The sequence below is a fragment of the Balaenoptera ricei genome, unplaced genomic scaffold, assembly GCF_028023285.1.
Source record: "Balaenoptera ricei isolate mBalRic1 unplaced genomic scaffold, mBalRic1.hap2 scaffold_403, whole genome shotgun sequence".
NCBI lineage: Eukaryota > Metazoa > Chordata > Mammalia > Artiodactyla > Balaenopteridae > Balaenoptera > Balaenoptera ricei.
In genome coordinates this window covers 39,854-67,290 of record NW_026777606.1, presented here as the reverse complement: position 1 = coordinate 67,290, position 27,437 = coordinate 39,854, and the positions used below count along the sequence as shown (strand labels likewise).

The window sequence follows — 27,437 nt, the reverse complement described above, 5'->3', positions numbered from 1 at the left end:
TTACATTTTCTTTGTCTTTTCCTTTTTCTCTCTCTCTACATATATTTTTTTTCTGAAACATTTGGGAGTAATTTGGTTACATAAGAACATTCTTTTACATACTCATAGAACTCATCAAAATCAGGAAATTAATATTAATACAGTTATTTAATCTAGAAACCATATGCAAATTCTGCCAGTTGTCCTACTAATGTTGTTTATAACAAAATAAAAAGAGGTTTTTTGATCCTGGATCCAACATAAGAGCGCATAGTGGAATTAGTTTTCATGCCTTATTTTTTTGTCTCCCATAATCTACAACAGTTTCTCACTCTTTTTCTGTTTTTCCTTACCTTGACATTTTTGAAGAATACATGCCAGTTACTTTTTAGAATGCCCCTCAGTTTGGGTTTCCTCATAATTAGATTCAGATGATTACTTTTGGAAACATTGAATTTTCTGCTCTTAGTGCATTATATCAGGAGGCACATGATGCCTATTAGGTGCTATTAATTTGATTCCTTTGTTTTCTCATTATTTTAAATGGATGAAGTTACAGTAGGTGGTAGTATTTCAACCCAAATTCCCATTCAATTGTGAGTATAATTAACTGTAATAAAAGTCAGTAAGAAGCCTTACATATAGGTAAGAAGAGTAACTTTTAACTGAATAAAGTAACATCCTGCTATAGGATGTAAAATGTAAAAACTCTCCTCTCTTACCAAACTGACAGTTGCTTTGTATATAGTAACATTATGATTCCTCTTTGAGCCTTGCCATCTCCAAGATGCACATCCTCTCAGTTGACCCTCTCTCCTTTTTCAAAGAACACATGCTTCTGACATTCTACTAGTTGTATTTGGAGGATAAGTGAACCTTTCTTGAACATTGTTTTGTTAAAAATCTATTGAGTTTTTGGGGTGTAAGTACATATCTATTTTCCCTATTAAACATGGGTATAAAAACTTCTTACTGAGATATTTTGTATTTTCTATGATGTTTGAGTATTAAACACCAACAGACATTTTATTAGGAAATGCCTTTATTCTGTAGGGTATGCCTATATTCTGTAATCTCTAGGGAGAAAGAATATTTTGATCTTAGCCAAAAGAGAATTGTTTTCAATGTATGTGACAGGTTGCTCAAGGATAAAATACCCTATTTGACCAGTCATTGCATTTAACATTTGTTACAAAATAAATTATTAGATGCTTATACTTGAATTGATTATAGGTGCTTTGGCTATTGTGAGATGACATTTTGTTTTTTCACTATTTAACATCAAGTGATCTGTCCCAAGCATTGTGAATGTGATATTACTTAATATCACCAATGATTTCAGTAAGATGATTTCTTGTACAATTATCATGGTAGATAGCATAAATATGAACTATTCATAGAGTTTAGGTGTTTAAAGAATAGCATTTGAATGAAGAAGTAATACTGTTCTAATGATTTGGGGGAAAGTAACTATGGTTCAGCTTCCTGGGGGACTGAAACTTGTTCATAGTTTTGTAAAGATTTTTCATTGTAAATTGTCCATAAAAACCATTGCTATTTATCTTACGGACAGTGCCTTCTAGGTGCTTCTTACATATCGATGGCTAACCCAGATCATTGTGAGAAATTTTTCTTTCCTGTCAGCTCACAGTCTCTACTGAAGGAAATTGCCCCCACCATTCTTGAGGCCATACCTTGTACAGGGATGATTGTGTACTGTGTTCTCTACCATAGGACCTGACTTCTAATATTGGTGACCACGGTGGGTTGAATCAGGGTGGGACTTTGACCCAAAGCCAGCCAGTCTGTAGGCTGGCCAGTAACCTGTGTGGTGATCTGATGATGTCAGAATGGGAGGCTGATGATTAGTTGGGCTACACATGTTGTTTCAGAAAATTAATCTGAGGATGGGGAGTTAGTTACTAAGGAGAGGAGGCTAGAAGCTGAGTCCAGCTATGCAGCTCTTCCTGTGTGGTGGTGAGGGGAGAGATTCCTCTTGCACTTATATCTACTTGTATCTTCATTGTATATCTCCTTCCCCATCCCTGACGTGAACAAGTGTCTATTCCTTGTAAACAGTACATCTACTCTTTTAGATTCTTTGTTCTTCTTTAAGGCATCATTCTGTGATTTCTCTATCTACACTACTAATTCTGATCTCTCACCCTTGCTCCATTTGTTATCATCAGTCATTTGCTGAATATTTTCACTTCAGTGGCTTATTCTCATCTTACCTTTAACATATTCAAAATAGAATAATTTTAACCTAAAGTTGAAATTCTTACCCATTCCATATTTTAGTCATTGATAGCATCATCCTCATGCTCATTCAAATTAGAGGTTTTTTTGTTTGTTTGTTTTTTACAAGAAATGCTGTTTAACTTTTGAGGTAATAAAAAAGTAAAATAACAATGAAATATTCTGTTTTTACATGTCATGTTGAATCAGACAACAACTTAAACAAAATCCTTTGTTCTTAGAGTATACGGAAATGAGCAATCCTCCATACTCATAACAGAAGTGTTAAGTGGCACAAATCTCTGAACAGCATTTGGGCAATTTAAATACTAAACATTAATTCCAATGAATCATACATTTTTTGAAGAAAATAATTATATACATCAGCGTATAAGAGTTTGCAAAGGGTGTTTATCTCCAAGTTGTTTATGATAGAGGAAAAAAAAAAGGGAGGAAACAATCTAGCAACCTATACGTTTATCAAGAGGAAATTGTTATATTATGGTACGAACATTAAAGGAAAGATAAAAGTCATTAAAATTATAGTGCAAATAATTATTTGTGGTCCTGGAAGTTGACTATGGCGTGTTGTCAAATTAAGAAAGCAGTTTCAAACAAGGCTTATAGCATGATTCCATTTTTGTTAAATCATGTGTATAAGTATAGAGAAAAATTTGGGAGGAGATACAAGAAATTTTAACAGAAGATCTGTCTGCATAATAGGATTATGTGTTGCCGTAATTTTTTCATTGTCCATAATTTTTTCATTGTCTAAAGAGATTTTAAATTTAGAAAATGTGCAATGAATATACATATAGTTCATACAAAAAAAAACAGAAACAGATTTTCTCATTCTTTCATAGCTAAAGTATGGCCACAGAAATACTTTAATATTTCTTTTGTACTGGTAATATATGAAACAGAAGACTTGAATATATGGTTACAGGAAACAATGAAGCAGAGTAAAAAAAAAAAAAAAACAACAAAACTATTTTCTAGACACCTTTGGTATGAGAGAATCAGAATTTTAAAAGTAATTACTTAAAATGTAAATAAATAACTCTTGCATCTATTTCCAAAGTGGATTTCAAACAGCACACAGTAAAAGTCAATATAATAAAACCCTTTTTAAAAAGTAGAGAGGAGCTGAGTAATATAGAGGAAAGGCAGGAGAGAAGAAAAGATCTGGGAATGGGACTGAAATAAAAATCATGCTGGAAAGCAGGCTAAGTGATGTAACTTCAATTTATCAGAAAATCAATTAGTGAACTTCTGATCAATCAAGGCTAAAAGTGAGCCTTCATGGGTTACATAGCTCTTAAAGTCTCATAAAAGGAGACGTGGAGTTCATAAACATAAACTTTTACTGTTCTGAACCCTGAGACAATATCACTACGTGTTACAACATATAACAGAGATTAGAAAACACAGTTGTTAAACAGAATGTCTGTGTTTTCTATATATGACTTTTATAATGTTGGTACCTGGTTCAAAACTTAAGGCATAATTTTATGCTGTATACGTATGAAGAGAATTAAGACTAGGCCAACTTTTTGACCAGAAATGATACAGGCTTATATCTTAAGGAATGTGGAAGTTAAGGTTTTACTATTCAAGTCACAATTTTGATAACCAGCAAGCACCTGGATTATGTCAACCAATGGAAAGAACAGTAAAATATCCTATAAAGCAGGTTTGTAGGCAACATTAAAAAACTCCATCATTAATTTCAGCCATCAGAAAAACACCGTTTCAGGATATAAATTGAAAGGAAATTCAACTATTTCCTAGTAATTTAAACATTAATTCAAAATGAAATTAGATATTGAGTTTGTAGTAGCAATTTTTAAACTTTGGTTTCTTTAAAAAAAAATAGATGAGAAATTAGAAAATTTCTGTTTGTAAAAATAAATTACTTTGCAATTCTTGGGCATAAGAACTACTTTGGGCATATTTTCATGGAAGAAATTAAAGCTAGCAATATTATTAAAAAGTATGCAATAAATGCAAACAGTTACCACACTTCAGTTGGTTCAAAATGCAGTAAAAATATATCTAATTATACTTATTGCTATGAGCACTACATCAAAATCAGAAAAATATACTATATTATAATTAGATGGTATGCCTCTATGAAAAGAACCGAGGTTCTAAGATTCACTTATTTTTCCTCCAAAGAAAAATAAATAGCTTTGTATACAAAGCCTTCGATCATAATGTTTACTAAACTAAGCAGCCATCAGCTGGGATTTGAAATTTACTGAGGACGATTCAGGCAGAGATCACTAACATCCCCCAAGCTGCTACAAACACTGGCTGGTGCATTAAGTTTTCCTCTCCTACGGCCTCTGGGCCAGGGCGATGTTGAGCGGCTTGGAGCCCAAGATGCGGCCATTCATCTCAGTCATTGCTTTAGTGGCCTCCTCAGGAGAGGAGAAGCAGATCAAGCCAAACCCTTTGCTTTGCCCTTCTTCCTGCATTACCTTAACTCTGCTAATTGATCCAAATGAAGAAAATTCCCTCCGTCGCTTTTCATCATCAATGGTCTCATCCAGTTTCTTAATATAGAGCTTTGCCCCCCGGCACCGCCGAAATCTTTCCTGTTTCAGCTGCTCAAACATTTGCTTTAACTCAGCCTGTCGCTCTTTCTTTTGTGCCCGGCCTACAAAAAGCAGTTGTCCATTTATGTCATGTCCTTTCCATTCATTTCTTCAACAGCCTTTTTGGCAGCCTCATGGCTATCAAAACTCACAAAGCCAAAGCCTTTGGATTTCCCAGTGGAATCTGTCATCACCTTAACACTCAGGGTTTTTCCATATTTGCTGAAAACTTCCCTCAGTCTCTCATCATCCATGTCATCTCCTAAGTTTTTGATGTAAACATTGGTGAACTCACTGGTTTTGTTTTGGAGCTCGGCTTCCTGATCTTTGCAGCTTTTGAATCTGCCAACAAACAGCCTGCAGTCCTTAAGCAGTGCCCCATTCATCTCCTGGATGGCCCTGTCAGTGGCAATCTGGTTCTGAAAGTGCACAAACGCATAGCCCCTGGAGCCGTGATCATCACTCATCACCTTGGAGGACAGGATCTTCCCAAAAGATGAAAAGTGTTCATGAAGGGTTTTGTTATCATTGGATTTGTCCAGATTCTTGATGAACACGTTCCCAATTCCAGATTTCCTTGCAAGAAGGCGTCACGCTGAGAACACATGAGACGGATGGATTTGCCTTTTATCGGGTCAAAGTTCATGGTGTCCAGGGCCTTCTGGGCATCTGCCAGCTGCAGAAAGTTCACGTAGGCATAGCCCAGAGAGCGGCGGGTGACCAGGTCCCTTCAGATGCAGATGTACAGCACGGGCCCACAGCGCTGAACTTCTTGAACAGCAGGTCCTCGGTGACGTCCGCATGGAGGTCACCCACGTACAGGGAGGCCTGGCGGTACGTGGCTGCTACATGCATCTCCTGGCTCCTCACCACCACAAGCCGGTCCCTAAGGAGCTCCTGGAGTGATTTCTGCAGGAGGGTGGCCCGGGCTCATGCGTGGTGGCCTCAGAGTCAGCGCTTTGAGGCCAGGCGATGCGGTTCATTCATGCACAGCTCCCCAGGCTCGGGCAGCGCCCTCAATCAAAAGCCCCTCAGCAACCAGTCCGGCCAACCCTGGAAGGGGGCGACAGAACCTTGAAATCTCAAAGAAAGATTCCTAGGTAAAGCCGGTGCTTCCCGGCCACTTGGTGAGGAATCGTCAAGTGGCCGGCTGGCCCTGCATCTCGGCGTTCTCCGCAGCCATTCTCCGGTGGTTGGTTTCTGAATAAAAACAGGCCTCGCTCAGGCCGGTTTAAAGTTACAGCCGCCGGGGAAAGAATTCCACAAGTGGCGTCTGAGGCGGCGGCCCGGGGACGCGGCGCGCGGGCGGCGGGCGCGGGGCCCCGGATCCCCGAACCGCCTGGGAGCGGGTTGTGCAGGCACCGCCTGCCGCGCGCGCCCTGACCAACCCCGGCCGCTCTCCTCCCTGCAGACCCCGCCTAGAGTTCTTATTTTATCTTTTTTTTAATCCTTTTTTTAAATTATGTAAGTTTCAGGAATACAGCATTATAGTTCAACATCTGTATATACAACTGAGTGATCACCACCGTAGTCTAGTTACCATCCATCATCGTACAGTTGACCCCCCTTCACCCATTTCAACTACCCCGCAACTCCCTTCCCCTCTGGTAACCATTAATCTGTTTCCTATATCTGTGAGTTTGTTTTTCTGTTCTCTTGTTTGTTGGTTGGTTTGGGTTTGGGGTTTTTTTTTTTAGATTCCACATATGAGTGAAATCATGGTATTTGTCCTTCTCCATCTGACTTAGCATAATTATCTAAAGGTCCATTCATGTTGTCATACTTATTTTTATCTTTGTGCATTTTCTTTAGTTTTATCTCCTGACACTTTTTTCAAGAAATGTTTCAAACATGTTGGATGAAATTGATATATAAAGGACATTTGTAAATTAGGGCTTTCTTATAGTTCTCAAGTTCTGTTTGAATTATTTTACCAATATGTCTCTTTCCCCCAAATTTAACTAAGTTCTACAGAGAAAGCGTTCTTAGACTTATTCCTTTTTTGGATACCACATAGTATTTTTTGTAATGATTTGTATAGAGTGGTTGGTATTTAATGATTAGTATTTATTGAATTTAATAATAATGGAAATGGGGAAATATGCTAAAAAACATCACTGAGTTGTAACTGATTATGAACTCAACTATTTTCCCAGTTCCCATTTTGACAAGAAAGGCGTGGTCAGACAACAGCTGGATGCTTTTGATGAGTTTATTCAGATGTCTGTTCAAAGAATTGTGGAAGATGCTCCACCTATAGACCTATAAGCGGAAACAGCATGCTAGTAGAGAAGTTGAAGAACCAGTAAAATGGTTATTCTAATAAAGTAACATAAATGAGAGTATTGACTTGAAATTTCAGTCCTTAACTCATCTGGCCTAACAGTTAAAAAAAAAAAAAAAAAAAGAAGAGGGTCTGTAGGTGTTTTCAGTAGTGTTCTTCTAGCATCATCAATCAGCTCCTGATTTAGTCTTACTAATGGAGAGATGCATTTTTGCAAGTAATGTAAAACCCTAATCCTTATTCAGATAGTAAGTATTTAATAGCTAGTAAGACAGAACTCAGAGATATGATAGACTACTAAGAGAAGCAAGCCAGGAATAGTTATATTGCTTCAGAAAAACCTCACTTTTTTCTTTCACAGTGTAAGGAATCATAAAAGAAAAAGTATGTGAAGGACTTTTTCCCTTGATTATTTGTTGCATGAAATACATTATCATAACAATAGGAGATACAATAAAGGAAAACCATCAATCATATTAGCTGTTTTAATTTTTCTGAGTTCATTGTAGTCTTTGTTTTCACATATGCATGTTTTTTTTAACATTGTTAAAATCATAGCAAGGCTATAATTTTATTTAATTAACTAACTTATTTTTTATGTAAATTTATTTATTTATTTATTTTTGGCTGCATTGGGTCTTTGTTGCTGCGTGGGGGCTTTCTCTAGTTGCAGTCAGCAGGGGCTGCTCTTCGTTATGGTGCACGGGCTTCTCATTCAGGTGGCTTCTCTTGTTGCAGAGCACAGGCTCTAGGCATGCGGGCTTCCGTAGTTGTGGCACGTGGGCTCAGTAGTTGTGGCTCACGGGCTCTAGAGCACAGGCTCAGTAGTTGTGGCACATGGGCTTAGTTGCTCTGCAGCATGTGAGATCTTCCCGGACCAGGGATCAAACCCATGTCCCCTGCATTGGCAGGCAGATTCTTAACCACTGCACCAACAGGGAAGTCCTAAGGCTATAATTTTAGAATCTAGTTTTACATGAATGATAATGACTGACCCCAGATTTTGAGTAGAGAAGCAGCATGATGGGCCTTAAGGGACAGGGAAAACTGAAAAACAAGGGGAAGTAGGGAGAGCCCCAGAAATAGAATTAGACAGAAAGAGAGAATATTACTTCTGGCCAGTTCAGTCCCTCTTTTCTGTAGCTTATCTTGTAAGGGCTGATGTATTATTCTCATTTTGGCTGGAGGTGCTGCACAGACTTTTGCTGTTAAGAACAAAAATAATTGGCACTTCTGGCACTGTGTTGGAAAATGGGCATAAAATGCCTTTTTTATACTTAGAGCATTTTCTCTTCATGGTCTTTGCAAAACAAGAGAGACAACAGTATTATAATGTAGCATTTTCAAAGTGCCAGTGTCATAAGTACTTATGGAGGAAGAGATCTCTCAAGCTGGGCTGTCAGAGCCTAGAGGAAGAGATGGGATGGACTTTAACTAACTCTGAAGGGCAGGGTAGGACTTGTCTTAGTAGAGAAAAGGTACTTAATCATTTCAGCAAAAAAATACTTGGTATATCAATATTTGGCTTGGGGATAGATTTTAGGGACCGTAACAGTCAGTATATGATTTTTGATTTGATTTGTTTTTGATGGGTATTAGTGGAAGGTAAGATGAAACCAGATTGTCACAGCCTTTGGATGTCATTGGATGTCAAGGGGAATTGTGGAAGGATTGTCAGAGAATGTGCATGAAGCATTATTTTAGAAAGGTTACTTTGGAGATCATGTTTACTTGGCGTGGAGAGAGGCTGGAGTCAGATTAAAATCTTGGTATAGCTTGGGTTTCAGATAATAATGTCCTAGACTAGGGTGATAGTAGAAATGAGTAGTTGGATGGCTGGCTTCCCTTTGACTCATTATCACCATCAGTTCTCTATGCTTTTTTCTACTCCAGTTTGGGAAGCTTGGGTGTCAACAATTTACCTTTAATGGTCTGCTTACTCACATCTTCTCCTCTGAGAATTGATCTAGAGAGAAATACACTATCCATTTATTACTGGAAAGTTTTCATGGGTCTTGTTTTATTGGGCAACAAATAGATAAGTTATTGAAAACTTTTTTTTTTCCTGCTAAGGGCTGAGCTATAGTCAGCCAGGGCTAGAAGTATTCAGTCCTTTATGTAGAGTAGTAATTAGGATTTTCTGTATGTTTAATTGAAGAGTTAGGTTTACTTTTTCTATGTTCTATTGATGAGATTAGAGTATAGTTCTAATTGTCCAAATTTATCTTTTCTTTTTTTTCTGGGAACTGTACTTCTGACCTGAATGAAGGAGAGGGCACATGAAACGGCTGTGTAGATCATTAGTGCAAATCCATTTTAATTGTTTCATATAAATTCAGAGCATATGTTATGTGTATAGTCTTTACTTACTTGCGATATATTAACTCTTTTTTTGTCTTACACCTTGAGAAAGTGATGAAGTATAAAACTTAATGTATATGGAACATGGCTGTTGACTTTGGAGAGTACCCATATTAAAGTGGATTGATTTAGTCGGTTTATAGAGTTTCTTCTACTCAAAATGTTAATGGCGGTTTAAATGGAATCATCAAAACTTTTATAGAAAAAAATTATTTACCCTCTTCATGTTTTTTGGTTTCATTTTAGCCAAGATATTTGCTGAAGTTTGAACAACTTTACCTCTCCAAGCCCATAAGAGATTGTGCTGCTTCACCAGTGTTGCCACGTGAAGCCAGATTAAGAAATCTCACGTAAGAAAGAGCTATTCCAGCGGCTGATATTGAAATACAGTTTAGAAAATGCAATTTTAACCAGTTGAAAGTTTTAACAATTACCTTACTATTAACTTGTGATCTGCTTTTATTTTCTGCTCCACTTTATAACAGCAACAGTCATTAAAGAAGGTGAAGAACAACTTCAGATGCAGCATCAGAAAACTTTTATTGGTAAAGTTCCAGTTATGTTGCATTCAATTTACTGTCTACTAAATGGCTTAGCAGATCATGATCTTTGTGAGTTAAATGGATGCCTCTTGGATCCTGATGGCTACTTCATTATTAATGGATCAGAAAAGGTATAGTAGCGTTATTTTATTTTGTTTTTATAAATTTATTTTATTTTTATTTGTTTATTATTTTTGGCTGTGTTGGGTCTTCATTGCTGTGCACAGGCTTTCTCTAGTTGCGGCGAGCGGGGGCTACTCTTCATTGCAGTGCACGGGCTTCTCACTGTGGTGGCTTCTCTTGTTGTGGAGCACGGGCTCTGGAGCGCACGGGCTTCAGTAGATGCGGCGTGTGGTCTCAGTAGTTGTGGCTCGTGGGCTCTAGAGCGCAGGGTCAGTAGTTGTGGCACACAGGCTTAGTTGCTCCACGGCATGTGGGATCTTCCCGGACCAGGGCTCGATACCATGTCCCCTGCATTGGCAGGTGGATTCTTAACCACTGTACCACCAGGAAAGCCCTAGTAGCATTATTTTTAAAAAATTACACAATTATCATTACGATTTAAATTATGAAAGTTGAAATTAAAAAGTAAGCTTTTCTACAGAATAATCTGAAAGTGGTAGTTGAATTATTTAGGGGGGTGACAGCTGAATTTATATAAACCAAAGTTTTATTTAGCTGTATATAATAAGCACTAGAAATTTGGTCAGTTGTTTGAACTTGTATGTTTTTATGGAGCATTTTTGCAAAATGGAGTTTGTAAAGTTCAAGAATTGATGTTTCAGTGAGCCTGTATGATGAGATTAAATTAAGATGCAGATTTCACTCTTCTTTCTACTTCAAGGACCTTGTGGGTTTTATGGCTGTAACTTTTATTGTCCATATAGGTTCTGATTGCTCAAGAGAAAATGGCAACAAACATAACCTTTGTGTTTGCCAAACAGGATTCTAAATATGCCTACACAGGAGAGTGTAGATCATGTCTGGAGAATTCTTCTGACCCACTATCTGGGTTAGCATGCTGGCAAGAGGAGGACAGGTATGGACTATTACATGATATTGTTTGGGTTTATTCCTGTTGGTCTAGTTTTGTAAGTTACCAGACTGCATGTTTAGTCAAAAAGTTTTTCTGGAGCATATTATCAGTGTTATATGCTAGGCATTTTATTATTTACTTACTACTGTGTAATAAATCACTCCAGTAGCAACATTTATCATCTCACAGTTTCTGGATGTGGCTTAGTTGGGTCCTTTAGCTAAGCGTCTCTCACAAGGCTTCAGTCAAGTTATTTGTCTGGGCTGCAGTCATCATCTTAAGGCTCGTTTGCCTGGTTGTTGGCAGGAATCAGTTCCTTGCCGCTTGGCTCCCCTCCATACAGCAACTGATAACATGGCAGCTCACTTTGGCAGAGAGAGTAATTAAGAAAATTTGTAGAGCATAAGGGCAGGATGGAAGTCACTTTTTTTTTTTTTTTTTTGGCTGCGCCTCGAGGCTTGCAGGATCTTAGTTCCCCAACCAAGGATTGAACCCAGACCCTGGCATTGAAAGCGCCGAGTCCTAACCACTGGATTGCCAGGGAATTCCTGGAAATCACCATCTTTTTATACCTTGGTCTTGGAAGCAACATCCTATAATTTTTGCCAAGTTCTATTTATTAGATGCAAGTCAGCACATCCAGTCCATACTCAAGGGAGGGGATTATACAAGGCAGTAATAGTAGGCAGGGATCATCGGGCACTATCTTAGTAGCTGCCTACCCTAGGCATGTTGCTTATAGTAATGTAATATAATAACAGCTAACATTTCTTGAATATTTGCTATGTGCCAATTATGTTACTCAGTTTGCTTGATTTAATCTTTACAACTATATTGGGAATTTGTTGTAATCAACTCTTACTTAATTTCATGTAAATTTTTTATTAAATTTTTTTGAATAAGGCCTATGTGCACATTAAAATAGTTCAAAAAATTACAAAAAAGGGTACACTATAAAAAGTAGTCTTCGGGGCTTCCCTGGTGGCGCAGTGGTTGAGAATCTGCCTGCCAATGCAGGGGACACGGGTTCGAGCCCTGGTCTGGGAAGATCCCACATGCCGCGGAGCAACTAGGCCCGTGAGCCACAATTACTGAGCCTGCGCGTCTGGAGCCTGTGCTCCGCAACAAGAGAGGCCGTGATAGTGAGAGGCCCGCGCACCGCGATGAAGAGTGGCCCCCACTTGCCGCAACTAGAGAAGAGCCCTCGCACAGAAACGAAGACCCAACACAGCCATAAATAAATAAATAAATAGATAGATAGATAGATAGTCTTCCTTTGATCCCCAGATTTCTTCCCTAGCGGTAGCTGTTTGGTTGTTTATTTATGGCTGCATTGGGTCTTCGTTGCTGCATGTGGGGTTTCTCTAGTTGCGGTGAGCGGGGTCTACTCTTGGTTGCAGTGCGTGGGCTTCTCATTGCTGTGGCTTCTCTTGTTTCAGAGCCCAGGCTTCTAGGTGCTCGGGCTTCAGTAGTTGTGGCTCGCGGGCTCTAGAGCACAGGTTCAGTAGCTGTGGCGCATGGACTTAGTTGCTTCGCAGCATGTGGGATCTTCCCAGACCAGGGCTTGAACCCGTGTCCCCTGCAGGCAGATTCTTAACCACTGCGCCACCAAGGAAGTCCCGTGGTAGCTGTTTTTGATAATTTCTCATGAATCCATCCATAAATAGTCTTAACACAAAATTATAAATGGGAGCATAACATATGCCTGTTTGAAGATTGCTGGTATCCTTTAAAAATATATTTAGATCAGCAATTGATCATTGTTTTTGAGCTGTGATATTCCATGTGTAGATGTAGCATAATTTTTTGAACCATTTCTCTTTTGATGGACATTTAGGTTTCCAGTCTTGTGCTCTTACAAACAGTTCTGCAGAGTCTAATATCACTTTTATAAGTTTTATAAAGAAGGAGTCTTGAACATTAGAGACATTTAAGTGCCTGAAGTTAAAATCTCATGTAGGATAGGTGTTTTAAAGAATTAAAATGGTTTTTACTTGTGAATGGGGGTAGAACGGGGCCCAAGCACAAGTGTTTGGAAAAGATCCCCAGGTGACTGATGTGCATTCTTTGTTGATAAGCATTGGCCTGGATTATGGAGGGCAAAGTAAGAACACAGTATGTTAGAGAGATTTTCATGGCAGCTATGGGCAAAATGAATTAATTAGCGGCAGAGAAAGGAAAATCATCCAGATATAGTGATAAGTTTGATATAATATGAGAATGAGTCAATTAAGATTGTATGGTTCTTACTCTGAGGTCCTAGATAAAATAGAGAACTTCTAAGAATTGGTTTTTAGAGAGAACCTAGTGAGTTCATTTTTAGACAAAAGATTTTGGGTGGTGCATGATGTAGGCATTCTGCTTTAATGTTTTGCTTATTCAGAAAAGTTTTTTTGATGAAACAAATAATAGACTGAATGGAATAATTGGTATCTAAGTTGAAAGAATGAAATGGCAATTGGAGACGTGAGGGTTGAGGGTACAGGAAAAAGATCAAGATGAAGATTTGCGTATCCTTTATGTAAAGTTGTTACTGAACATCCGTAAGATGGGATAAGGTTTCTAAGGAAGGAGGCCTGAAGTAGGAGGAGGAAGACAACAGAAACTGTTATTAGATGGACCATGATAATGTAGGGTTATGAGGCCAAGAGAAGATAGAATTTGATATTGAAGGAAAGAAATTTGATTAAAACTGAGAAACCAGGTGTTGTGTAATGCAGTGTAAGTTAGTAGCTTTTATTTCATTTCTGTCTGTGTTGCAATTAAAGGGGGAAAAATTGGAAAAGAGAAGCTTATATGAGAGAGGCTGTTTGTTAATTTTGCAACATTGTTCGTATGTGGCGATACCTCACAGACCAACTAAGAGTTAATATTTATTTTTCATTTTGTGCTTAGCTTTTCCCACATTTGTGTATCCATATTCTCTCTTATTTTGCCCTCATTTATTTCTTTGTTCCAAAGTTTTAATTTTTTTGGTTGCGGGAAAGGACTTGGGGGTCTGTGTTTTGCAGCCAAAGGTCATTTCCAAATACAGTCTTGGGGAATTCTAGAGGATCTTGGCAGACAGAGAGAGTAGATAATGCAAGTTCTCTCAGGTCCAAATGACCAGCCTGTCCATCAAATGAGTAAACCTGTTCCATTGGTTTGAAAAGCAGCCATAGGACGTTCCTTAAAATATGAGAGACATGCTTCTTTTGAGATACATATAATGAACATGTATATAAAATGGTTCTTATGATGTTTATATATGGCTACGATCTCTGTGTCCTCATATTCTAATGATTTTTTTTTTCCTAGGGTGCAAAAAGAGTGCTATTGGTCAGCACATTGTGGTAACCCTACCATATATTAACCCAGACATTTTCATCATTAATTTTTTTAGAGCATTAGATTTTGTGTCTGACAGAGATATTTCAGAGCATATTCATGATTTTGAAGATCCAGAGATGATGGAAATGGTATTGCGCAAGCAAAATGTATTCATAGTATTTTTCATGAGATTTAAAGTTACTGACTGTTGCTAATCCTAAAACACAGTACAAAGCTGCTCTGAAGATCAATTTAGCTGTTGCAAACCCCATGCTGTTTACTGTGTAGTGCAATCCTTCAGCCCTGCCTTACCTTCTCTCCTGACAATTCTCTGTAAAATAGACATGAAACCTAGAGGCAGCCAGAGTTCATTGACATCAACAAGAAGAAACAGTAGTAAGGAAAACCATACTAGTCTGGTGCTATTTAGTATAAAGGGAAAAAGAGTAGTTGGTACCTTTTTTTTTTTTAAACCTTTTACTTTGAAATCATTTCTAATTTATAGAAGAGTTGCAAATAACTCTCCTATACTCTGCACCCAGAATCACCAGTTGTTACCTTTGCCTCATTTACTTTAGGATTCTATTATCTATATATACGTTTTATTTCTTTCTGGACCACTTGAGAGTAAATTTCAGGCATTCATGCCCCTTTACTCCTAAATACTTCAGTGTATATTTCCTAAGAACCAGGACATTCACTTACACAACTGTAGTATAATTATCCAAATCAGGACATTTAACTTTGGTACAACACTATTAGCTTCACGATCTTATTCAGGTTTTTGCCAGTTGTGCTGATCATGTCCTTAATGGCATTTTTTTTTTCCGGTTCAGAAATCTAGTCCAGGATCATGTATTGCATGTTGTTTTTATGCCTCTTTAGTCTCTTTTTATCTTCCCTTGTCTTTATTTATTTATTTATTTTTGGCTGCTTTGGGTCTTTGTTGCTGCGTGCAGGCTTTCTCTAGTTACAGCGAGCGGGGGCTACTCTTCGTTACAGTGCATGGGCTTCTCATTGTGGTGGCTTCTCTTGTTGCGGAGCACGGGCTCTAGGGGCATGAGCTTCAGTAGTTGTGGCATGCAGCCTCAGTAGCTGTGGCTCACGGGCTCTAGAGTGCAGGCTCAGTAGTTGTGGTGCACGGGCTTAGTTGCTCCGTGGCATGTGGAATCTTCCTGGACCAGGGTTCAAACCCGTGTCCCCTGCATTGGCAGGCAGATTCTTAACCACTGTGCCACCAGGTAAGTCCCTATCTTCCCTTGTCTTTATCCTCAGTGTTTCAAAACACTGAAATTTTTGAAAAGGATAGGCCATTTATTTTGTAGAATATCCTCAATTTGGGCTTTTCCAATATTTCCTCATGATTAGATTCAATTTATGCATTTTTTGGCAGGACACATACAGAGATCATATTGTGTGCTTCCCAGGGCATCACATCAGGAGTCACAGGATGTCATTTTGTCCCATTATTGGTAATATTAACTTCACAGTGGCATCTGTTAGATTCGTCCACTGTAAAGTTACTATTTTTGTGGAAAGGTTTGTTGAGTCTAGATAAATATGCATTTCCTTATCAATTTTTTCCATTGATGATCCTTGTCTCAGGAGTAATTGATATTCTTAAATTTGTCCTGAATTGTCCAGAGTCTTTAAGACTACAGAGAAGTAAGGTAAAATGTAGACCAAACACTGGTCACAGAGTTAGAAAGTGGAGTATATTTTAGTTATTAGAGTATTTATTGATATGGTTACATGACCCAAATGGATTATTTAAATCCAACAGAGAATGAAACAAACAAATAAAAATTCCCCACCCTTGTGGAACTAACATCCTAGTGGTTGGAGATAGACCATAAACAAAACATTTACGTGGTATGTTAGAACTATATGTCATGTATTTGCCATCCCTGCTCTAAGGGTCAGTTAAGTTACAGGGGTGAATAAGATTATCCAGGGCAGGATGGAGAAAGGAGGGATGGGGACAATTGAACACTGAGTGGATTATATGTAAAAATATGACTTTGCTTCATTCTAGTATTTGCCAAAAACATGATAGTGTGAGTAACAGAAATGCCCAAACTTTAAAGATTTACTATTGTTTTCTAGGTATTAAACTGCCTGACTTTTGCATCTACTCTTTCTCACCTGTGTTGTTTAAATCCTTCCATTGGTAGAGATGGCAAGCTAGCAAAACCAAGACAGTTACGTAATACGTTGTGGGGAATGGTGTGTCCTGCTGAGACTCCAGAGGTAATGCATTAGAATTTATGTTCAGGATAAAAAGTGTGACAGTAATTATGTAGGGTATAATTATTTTTAGAAGCAAGTTTTTATTATGTAGTGTAGTTTAGAACTAAGATATTATTTATAATTTTGTTCTTAGTAAGTAAGAGTACATCCTGAGATCAAATTGAAGGAAAAATATTTTTGGAAAAGAATTTCGATAGGCATGTTAAATCAGTATGAGTAATATGTACTTTATTTATTCCAAGGGCCATGCTCTAGGACTTGTGAAGAATTTAGCTCTGATGGCTTATGTTTCAGTTGGAGCTCAACCTTCTCCAATTCTGGTATTTTTAGAAGAAAGGAGTATGGAAATTTAGAAGAAATTTCTCCTGCAGCTGTTGCTGAGTGTGTATAGATGCAAAAACTATTGTTAATCTTTAGTTATAGCTTATAGGGTTACTAAGTACAAAATGCTGTTGGTGTTGCATTTTAGTGCAACCAAGATTTTTGTTAATGGCTGCTGGGTTGGAATACATAAAGATCCTGAACAACTTATGAACACTCTATGGAAATTGTGGCATCAGGTGGACATCACTGTGTCTGAAATAAGAGTATTTAATTAACTAAGACCATGTGATCTGTGAGATTTCCAAATGAGGTATAAGACTAGTGAAAGTTATCTTTGCATTGGTATCTTTCTTGAACCGGTTTCCTTTGAGTTGTAAAGTATATTGTCAAAATTATCGGTGTTGTTTTGAGCTAAATTTAATTATAAGGTATTCCTTGCTTTAATGCATTAGATATATGCATCTATATGCATTGAGAATCTTTTTGTAAAGGTGACAACAGTGCTTTTAAAAAGGGAATGAGCATCTCTGATTTCTCCTTTGTCTGATTCCAGAGATTCATTCATGAAATGTGATACACCTCTATTAGATCTTCTTATGTTTAGAGGCTGTTGAAGTACTCTGGGATTAGGATGAATTTTTTTTAATCATTAGAATAGAGTATGAGTTCTAATACTCCCTGAAATAGGGCTTTTGCTTTTAGTGTACTGTATTGAGGGATAGGGCTCAGGCTTTTGATTCTCTCAGATATACACCTTGGGGTCTGTCTAGGTGAAAGTAGGTTTGGAGAGAAACTGTAACACACTTTAGCCAGAGCTGGCCTCCTGTCTATGTAGCAAAGCAGAGAATCGAGGTTTGGCTGCTCCAAAGCAGGCAGACCCTGGGTTTTGACTCGGGTGTATTCCTAGCTTGAAGTCAGGAACAGCATGCTTCACCTGAGGGCAGGCAGGGCTAAGAGAAAGCCTAAGAACCAACACTGGCTGTGTTTTTTATGATTGAGAACTCATTGTTAATGCCATGTGTTTCTGCTGAGAGCTGCGTTCAGCTTTCCTGTGTTCTCTAGGGTAAAATTGAGTTCTTTATGCTGTTTTAGGCCTCTTTACCTTTCCATGGGCCCATTCCCTCAACCTGGAATGCCCTGTCACCCATGCCTCCTCAAAAATGGGTAATAGGGAGAAGGGTGCTTATTACTTTTTTCAGGTAAATCTCACTTATTCTGCAAAACTTATATTAACTCTCATCTCCTTCAGGATACCTTACCTGATCCCTCAATTTGATTTAGATCAGAGGTTGGCAAACATTTTCTGTGAAGGGTCAGATATTAAATATTTTAGTCTTTGTTTACCTTACCTGTTGTGTGTTGAACTCTGTTGTGTAGTGAAAAGCAGCCATAGACAATACGTAAGCCAATAAAACTTTATTTACAAAAGCAGATGGCAGATGAGGGCAGATTTGGCCTGCAGGCTGTTCGCTGAGCCCCTGATTTAGATCTATCCTTGTGACTATATATGGCATATTCTCCTTAAATAACTTCTGACAGAATGTGTATACCAGATAGTAACTGTTGATTTACATGCCTGCCTCACTCACTACACTATTCAGTTTTCAGAGGCAGGGAACATGTCTTAATATGACTTTGTATTTTCAGCTCTGAGAATGGTGCCTGACATGCAGTGTCTGACACTGAGTGTGTGTTTGTTGAACCTATAAAGTGGATCCTGTGTCCTTGGACTAGGCTCTTTAATCTTCTATTGGGGAGTGTTATTGGGATTTTCTGAGTGGGAAAATTGTATTTTTCAGGAGTCTAGTAGTGTTCTTTTACTTCATATTTTCTGATAACCAGAGGTCCTCATTTTGCCTGTTTCTGGTAGGGTTTCCTGTCAGTAGTCCTCTCTAGACCCACTAAAGAACACCTGTTTCCTTTGGAACACAAGATACTATTTGGCCTTTGAGAAGACACAGCTCAGTTTATGTCTTCCTGTTAAGACAATAGAGCTATATTCTATTAGCTATATTGTAATATAATATTCTATATTCTATTAGGAATTCTCTAAGGATCGAAGGCAAGCATTTGAGAATGTCACTCATGCTGTTTTTGCTCACAAACAATGTTTCATCTTAGATTGTTTTCTAAGGACAGGAAGTGGGCTAAGAATGTGGGGCATTTTCTGTTTCTTGGCTTCTGACTCTTTGGGAGAACTTGATGTTTTTGATCAACCTTTTATGATTTACTATTGTTTTTAAACTGAGTAAGCCAAAGCTTTTCCTTTCTTAAATAAACCTGATCTTTTTTAAAATAAAAGTGTCCAGATGTGATTTTACTTTTTTAAAGTACTTTTGTGGAGAAATACCAATCTATTTTTCCATTTCCCAACTAACTGGCAATTCATTTCTTAGTTGACTTACACGATTGTACATTAGATATAGATAATTCACTGGAAATTCTTAATTTGTTTACTTTTTGACTTATACCTTTATATATAGGCACCTCAAAATCTGAAATGCTTTTAATAACTATTATGTCCTATATTGCATATTTTCCCAAAATATTTTTGATATTTTCACGGAATATATTTTCTAGTGCTATCCAGTAGAAATATAATGTGAATTACATACGCAATTAAAAATTTTCTAGACGCCATATTAAGGTAAAAAGGAAATAGATGGGACTTCCCTTGTGGTGCAGTGGTTAAGAATCCGCCTGCCAATGCAGGTGACACAGCTTCAATCCCTGGCCCAGGAAGATCCCACATGCCACAGAGCAACTAAGCCCGTGCACCACAACTACTGAGCCTGCGCTCTAGAGCCCATGTGCCACAACTATTGAAGCCCGTGTGCCTAGAGCCCGTGCTCTGCAACAAGAGAAGCCACTGCAATGGTAAGCCCGTGCACTGCAACTAGAGAAAGCCTGCACGCAGCAACGAAAACCCAATGCAGCCAAAAATAAATAAATTTATATTTAAAAAAAGGAAATAGATGAAAGTAATTTTAATATTATTTTTTATTTGACCTGATACATCCAAAATATTATTTCAGCATATAATCAACATAAAAATTATTAATGAGAATTTTATATTTGTGTGTGTGTGAGATATTGTCTTTGAAGTCCAGTGTGTAGTTTATACTAACAACATACCTCATTTCAGAATGGCCATATTTCAGGTGCTCAGTAGTGACATGTGGCTAGTTACTGCTGTATTAGACAGCTAGGCTAGAAGCCATTTGTCTGATAGGCAATTGTGAGAAGTCAGGCTTATAACTGGGAAAGCCTGATGAAGGCAGAGTGATATAGGACTGGATACTGAAAGGTTACAGAGTGAAGTATGTATAATTATCAGAGAGGCAAAATAAGAAATTATCAGATACAATTGACCCTTAAACAACATAAGTTTGAACTGCATAGTTCCACTTATATGTGGATTATTTTCAGTAAACATTTTGGAAAATTATTTGGAGATTTGCAACAATTTGAAAAATTCACAGACTAACCATGTAGCCTAGAAATATTGAAAAAAATAAGAAAACGATATGTCATGAATGTATAAAATATGTATAGATACTAGTCTATTTGATCATTTTCTACCATAAAATATACACAAATCTATTAATAAGAGTTAAAATTTATCAAAACTTACGCAAAGACTTACAGATAGTACATGGCACATTTGCAGTTGAGAGAAATATAAACAAACATAAATGTGCAGTATTGAATCATAACTGCATAAAATTAACTATAGTGCATATTGTACTATTATAATAATTAACCTCCTTTTAATATTGTGGCGAGCTCAAGTTTTGTGGGTATCCACTTAAAATGCCATGTGACACTAATCATCTCCACGTGAGCACTTCATCTTTCCACTAAACTGCTTATCACAGAAAAAAGTGATTTCTTGCAGTTCTTGCATATTTTTCTTCATGTTTAGTGCAATACTGTAAACCTTGAATAACCCCATGGGACTCATTAGAAGTGCCACTAGTGATGCTGGAAGTGCTCCCAGGAAGCAAAGTCTTGACATTTCAAGAAAAAGCTGAATTGCTTGATGTATACTGTAGATAGAGATCTGTAGCTGCGGTTGCCAGCCATTTCAGGATAAATGAATCCAGCATAAAGACTACTGTAAAAAAAAAAAAAAAAGGAAAAAAAGAAAAGAAAAGGAAATACGTGAAAGCATCACTACACCTATGCCAGTATGCATGAAAATGTACTTTTTGTGAAATAACTTTTTATTTTATATTGAAAATGGAGCTTTTATGTAGGTGTAGGATTGCTATAAGAAAGGCATACCTACTAATATGGTTTGAGAAAAAGCAGTCATTATATGATGACTTCAAGCAAAAGGAAGGTGAAGGATCTAAAGCTGGAGAATTTAATGCCAGCAAAGGTTGGTTTGATAATTTTAGAAAGAGGTTTGGCTTTAAAAAAAATGTCAAGATAACAGGAGGATGACCAAGAGGCAGCAGACCAGTTCCCAGGCACGATTAAGAAAATCACTGAGGAGAAACAATAGGCTGAACAGGTTTTTAATGTAGACAAGAGTGCCCTATTCTGGAAAAAAAAATGCCACAAAGGACATTTACTAGTAAGGAAGGGAAGCGAATACTAGGATTTAAGACAGGAAGGGATAGGCTAACTCTCTTGTTTTGCACAAATGCAGTGGGGTTTAGGATCAGGACTGCCCTTATCTATAAAGCTGCTAACCCCCGAGCCTTGAAGCGAAAAGATAAACACCAGATGCCAGTCTTTTGGTTGTACTACAGCAAGGAAGCCTGGACATTGAGAACCCTTTTTCTAGATTGGTTCCATCCATGCTTTGTCCTTGAAGTCAGGAATTACATTGCCAGTAAAGGACTGCCTTTTAAAGTTTATTTGATTTGGACAATACCCCTGGCCACCCAGAACCCCATGAGTTCAACACTGAAGGTGCTGAAGTGGTCTTCTTGCCTCCAAACACAACATCTAATTCATTCTCTAGATCAGGGGATCTTAAGGACCTTGATGACTCATTACACATGGTACTCCATGGAAAAAATTGTCAGTGCTATGGTAGAGAAAGATCATGGAAGTCTGGAAGGATTATACCATTGAAGATGCTGTTGTTATTATAGGAAAAGCTGTGAAGACCATCAAGCCCCAAACAATAAATTCCTGCTGGAGAAAACTGTGTCCAGAGGTGCCGACTTCACAGGATTTAGGACAGAACCAATCAAAGAAATCATGAAAGAGACTGCAGATATGGCAAAAAAAGGTTGGCGGTGAAGGGTTTCAAGATGGGGATCTCAGAGAAATTCAAGAGCTAATAGACAGGACTTCCCTGATGGTCCAGTGGTAAAGAATCTGCCTTACAATGCAGGGTTCAATCCCTGGTCAGGGAACTAAGATCCCACATGCCGCGGGGCAACTAAGCCCGCGTGCCACAACTAATGAGGTCACGTGCCTCAGCTAGAGCCCGCGTGCCGCAAACTACAGAACCCATGCACTCTGGAACCCCTGTGCCACAACTACAGAGCCCACGCGCCCTGGAGCCTGTGCACCACAACTAGAGAAGAGAAAACCCGCACGCCACAACTAGAGAGAAGCCCACACACCACAACAAAGAGCCCACGTGCCACAATGAAGAGCCTGCATGCCACAACTAAGACCCAGTGCAGCCAAAAATAAATTAAATAAATAAATAATAAATAAATCTTAAAAAAAAAAAAAGAGCTAATAGACACCATACCAGAGGATTTAACAAGAGATGACTTGGACAGGAGTGCTTCTGAACCAGTGCCAGACAATGAGGAAAAAGACATGGGAGAAGTAGTGACAGAAAACAAATTGACATTAGACACTCTGGCAGAAGGGTTCTGATAATTAAAAACTGCTTTTGACTTCTTTTACGACATGGACCATTCTATGATACTGGTGCTGAAACTAAAGCACACAGTGGAAGAAGGATTAGTACTTTATAGAAGCATTTTTAGAAAAATATAAAAGCAAAAATCTCAGATAGAAATGAGGATGTAAGGACTTCCCTGGTGGCACAGTGGTTAAGAATCCGCCTGCCAATGCAGGGGACACAGGTTTCAGCCCTGGTCCGGGAATATCCCATGTGCCACGGAGCAACTAAGCCTGTGCGCCACAACTACTGAGCCTATGCTCTAGAGCCTGCAAGCCACAACTACTAAGCCCACATGCCACAACTACTGAAGCCCATGCACCTGGATCTCGTGCTTCGCAACAAGAGAAGCCACTGCAATGAGAAGCCTGCACACCGCAACAGAGTAGCCCCTCCTCGCCGCAACTAGAGAAAGCCTGTGCACAGCAACGAAGACCCAACGCAGCCAAAAATAAATAAATAAATAAAGTAAATAAATAGCTCCTCTATACTACATTTTAAAAAAAGGAATTAGGATGTATTTTTGTCAAGTTACACCCCGTGTGCGTACCTCTCCTGCCTCCCCTCCCACCTCCTCCACCTCTTCCATAACTGAGACAGCAAGACCAACCCTTCCTCTTTCTCTTCCTCCTCAGCCTACTCAATGTGAATCAAGACTACTAGGATGAAGACCTTTGTGATGATCCACTTCTACTTAATGAATAGTAGACAGTCATCATGTGCTACAGTTAATAAACTTATCTGTTATGTATGTGTGTGAGTGTCTTTGTATGAAAATCTAATAACTACTGCAAGAACCATGAGACATTGTGTCATCACCATCATATCATCATCATTGCCTAAATATCATCATGTAGAATATCAGGTGCAAGACTTGTATTGAAGTGGCTAGCCTACCTTATATAGGAATAAGGTAAGTGATACTTAATATAAAATTAATAATGTTTTAGTTTTCCTACTGTTCTATAACTTTGCTTTCAAAGTTATATACATTACCATACAGTATGCCTCTCTCTTCCCTCCTAATTGGAGAAACTGTGTATCAGGATGTCACCATAGGTAAGTGGATTTTTAAAAATGTAACAGTGTTTCCAACACTGTATTATGAATATGACTGTAATACTGTATGCCATAAAATTTTTATAAGGATTCATTCACTGTATAAGCTAAGCTACTGTGAAGCAATTGTATCAATTACACTAAGCTTACCATGAAGTAATCATATTGCTGCTTCTGTATTATTATATATGTATATAAATATATTATATCTGTATATAAATATGAATTTGTTTTTACACATTATCTTTTCATTTGTGATGTCTAGAGTTAGTAATTCATATAGTATCTACAGTGTTTCATATCATATACAACAATATGGATGTTAGGTACTGACAGATAATCTCATAAACAGATGACATTAACTTGTATTGGTACAGTCTCTAGTTTACTTTATTGTAAGAGTACAATAATATTATATATAGTGTACATGTATTTTGTATAATGGTACTATTATCATATAATAGTAGTACTATTATATAATAGTATATGTGTAGTATATAATATTGATACAAGTAACATAAAATATGTGTTAATTGACTATATTATCGGTAAGGCTTATGGTCAGCAGTAGCCTATTGGTAGTTAAGGTGTGGGGGAGTCAAAAATTATATATGGATTTTTGACTGCACTGGTGTTGGCACCCCTAACCCCCATGTTGTTTGAGGACCACCTGTACAAGCATCCTTGAAAAGATAGCCTGGATCAAAGGCAGTCATTGCCTCTGCTTACAACATATGCAAAACCATGAGAGATCCATGGAGAATTGTCTCCCAACATTTAGTAGACATTTGTAACAAGTAATATGCATAAACTGAAAGAAAAATATTTTACTTTAAACAACTGCAGTCACTTGGTGATGGAATGTGTATACCTATGGGGCACTGCACAACTCCTCAAACCTTGGAATCAGATTGGACACCACTACCCCATCCCCTGTTCCACAGTGATTTTCTTAGAGGACTTGCTTTTTATCACGGCAACCACCAAAAACCTAGATTCAGAAATATCTCATGTCATCAAAAGGAAAGCAGTGCTATCTCATGTTGAAACTGAACGACCTCAAGCTAGTAGTTTATGTGGTGTATATCAGATGTTGAGGATTACTGTGTTTTTCTCAAAAATCTGACACGTCCCATGGTGCTCCTGTGAGCTCACTGAGGCTCTTTGGGACAACTTGGGAACTGTAGCCCTAAGCAGTGGTGGAAGAAGCACTGATTCTGAATGACCTCGCAGAGTAGCGCTGTTTCGGTAGCCTAGACTAAATGGTTGATATTATACCAGGGAGAAATAAACTTCTATCCTCTTCCAGTCAGATTTGTGGATGTTTTTGTTGCAGTAGCATAGCCTTTATCCTAACTAGTACAATCTCCTAATAAATTCGGCTGCGTCTCATAATGTAGTATTTGATGACATGTTCTTATATTGTGAAAAACAGTATTCACTATGTGTTTCTTCTGTCTTTCCAACCTCAGTCATCACCTCAGTCCACATTTATTGAGCCCCTGCTATGCCCTGGCAGTGGGTTAAATCAAATCCAAGTCCACTTCTATGTTCTTCAGTCCCCTCAGCTGCAGGCCAGCTGCTCTTGACCATTTAGCCACATCTAAGCAAGTCCCCTCCCCATTTGGCAAGTAGGGTCTGGAAGTTGCATTGATGCTTTACACCCAGGAGTAGCTGGTGTGCCTTCGTTGCTGACTGGGCTTGGACCTGGAACTCAGTGAGAAAAGCTTGGGTGATCTGAACTGAAATGCGTGCATCAGTCCTTTTTGGCCAGTCTGGTTAGGACTAAGAACCTTCAGGCAAAAAGCCAATCTGACACATCCAGCAAGACACAGAGAGTGTTCAGAAAGAAGCACACAGGCAGCAAGATAGAAGGTACTTGTTTTCACTGCCTACTACTGAGCTGGCTTAGACTACTGCTGGGGTAGTGAGCACTGTGTGTGTGCAAAAGGGAAGCAGGAAGGAGAACAGACTCTGGCCTGTCAGTGATTGAAGGGAGAGAAGAGACAAGGGATGGCTGGGCTGGCCTTGGGTAGTGTTGGGAGAAGACCCTATGTCCACTCACTATTTTGCAACCTGGGGCTCACACACACACACACACACACAGCTAGGAATGGGCCCTGACACCTTCCAGTTCTTCAGCATGGAGAGAAGAGAATGCTGAAAGAGTTTCAGTCTTCCCACACCCAAAATGAGTGATGTTTTAATGTACATTAATTGCTAGTAAACTTGACCCAATAAGAGTCGTAGAATTTGAACAATCCATGCCAACTTTCTTCTTGATGGCAGCACAGGGAAGAGGAGAAAGATGATGGAGGGGGTGGCTTTGCCTCTCTTAAAGCATATTCTGTGTAATACTCATGGACTTATTATAGCAGGAAGAGTTCATTTACCTAAGGATCTCAGAAGGCTTGAAATAAAGCAAGGTTTTAGGTAAATTTTGAATAAATGAGAAAATTTGTCTTGATCTGAAACCAGGTTTCTGGTTTCAGAGTCTATTGTTATATGTTATTTTTAACATGTAGGTTTTCTTAAAATATTTTATTGACAGAGAAATATAGATTCAGTAAAAAGAATCAAGCAGTACAGCTCTTAGCCAGTATGATGGGTGAAAAAATGATACTTTGGTTTTATTTGCACTTCTTTAATGATGAATGAATTTGAGCATGTCTTCCTACATTGAAAAGCTTTTTCTGTGAACTGCCTATTCATAGCCTTCATCCATTTTGTTTCTTTTTCTGTTGGTATTTTTCTTATCGTTTTGTAAGAGTTCTTCTTATGTGAAGAAAGTTAGCATTTTGTCTGTCATAATTGTTTTAAGTATTTTTCTAGGGTCTTTTACTGTATTAAAGGTATTTTTTCCATGTAGGAATTTTTAATCAGCTTGGTGTCTCATCCCAGGATCCCCATATATTCATGTCTGAGTGCTGGGAGCAACAACTAAAAGAGCTTTCAGTTAAAGAACACTCACTCAATTAAAACAAAAACCTCTGTCAGACAGTGAGAGAATATAAGCAACACTATTTGTATTCATTTCCTGAGGCTGCTGTAAAAAATTACCATTACTGGGTAGATGAACACGACAGAAATTTATTGTGGCACAATTCTGGAGTCCAGAAGTCAGAAATCAAGATGTCAGCAGGACTGTACTCCCACTGGAGGCCCTAGGGAACAATCCATTCCTGCCTCTTCCATCTTCTGATGGCTGCCTTAGCATTTCTGGGCTTGTGGCCTCATCATTCCAAATCCCTCTTCCTGTTACCTTCTCTTCTGTATGTCTGGCTCTTCTCCTCTGTGTATCTTATAAGGATACATATGGTTGCATTTAGGGCCCACTAGGATAAGCACCTCCTCTCAAGATTGGTAATTTAATCACATTGGCAAAGACCTTCACAGATTCCAGGAATTCGATGTGGATATCTTTTGGGGGCTATTTTTTGGCTTACTACATGACTCTTAAATACCCTAATAACAGTAAAATTTAAAGTGGGGAATGAGGTGCTCTCCCCCTGCTTTGCCCTGCACCTCAGTAGTGCAGGGGGACAGTGCAGGATGCTGGCAGCAGAGTCCAGGG

At 38.4% G+C, this 27,437-nt stretch overlaps 1 protein-coding gene and 1 pseudogene across 10 annotated transcripts in view; one reads left to right on the top strand and one right to left on the bottom strand.

Annotated features, from left to right (window-relative positions):
* Nucleotides 1–23,956, top strand: part of LOC132358779 (DNA-directed RNA polymerase II subunit RPB2-like) — a 39,439-nt gene extending 15,483 nt beyond the window's left edge. For 5 of the 10 annotated variants that reach the window (XM_059912131.1, XM_059912130.1, XM_059912128.1 and 2 more), the window contains 5 exons: nucleotides 9,709–9,812; nucleotides 9,948–10,135; nucleotides 10,892–11,043; nucleotides 16,524–16,599; nucleotides 16,842–17,224. In XM_059912131.1, coding sequence (XP_059768114.1) covers nucleotides 9,983–10,135; nucleotides 10,892–11,043; nucleotides 16,524–16,599; nucleotides 16,842–16,952 — 492 coding nt within the window. In that variant the 5' untranslated portion in view covers nucleotides 9,709–9,812; nucleotides 9,948–9,982 and the 3' untranslated portion in view covers nucleotides 16,953–17,224. Of the gene's footprint in view, nucleotides 1–9,708; nucleotides 9,813–9,947; nucleotides 10,136–10,891; nucleotides 11,044–16,523; nucleotides 16,600–16,841; nucleotides 17,225–22,031 lie in introns of those variants that run through there. The other 5 variants (XR_009500521.1, XR_009500519.1, XR_009500520.1 and 2 more) reach the window with 5 other exon arrangements.
* Nucleotides 4,557–5,723, bottom strand: LOC132358780 (polyadenylate-binding protein 4-like; annotated as a pseudogene).
* Nucleotides 23,957–27,437: the final 3,481 nt, after the last annotated feature.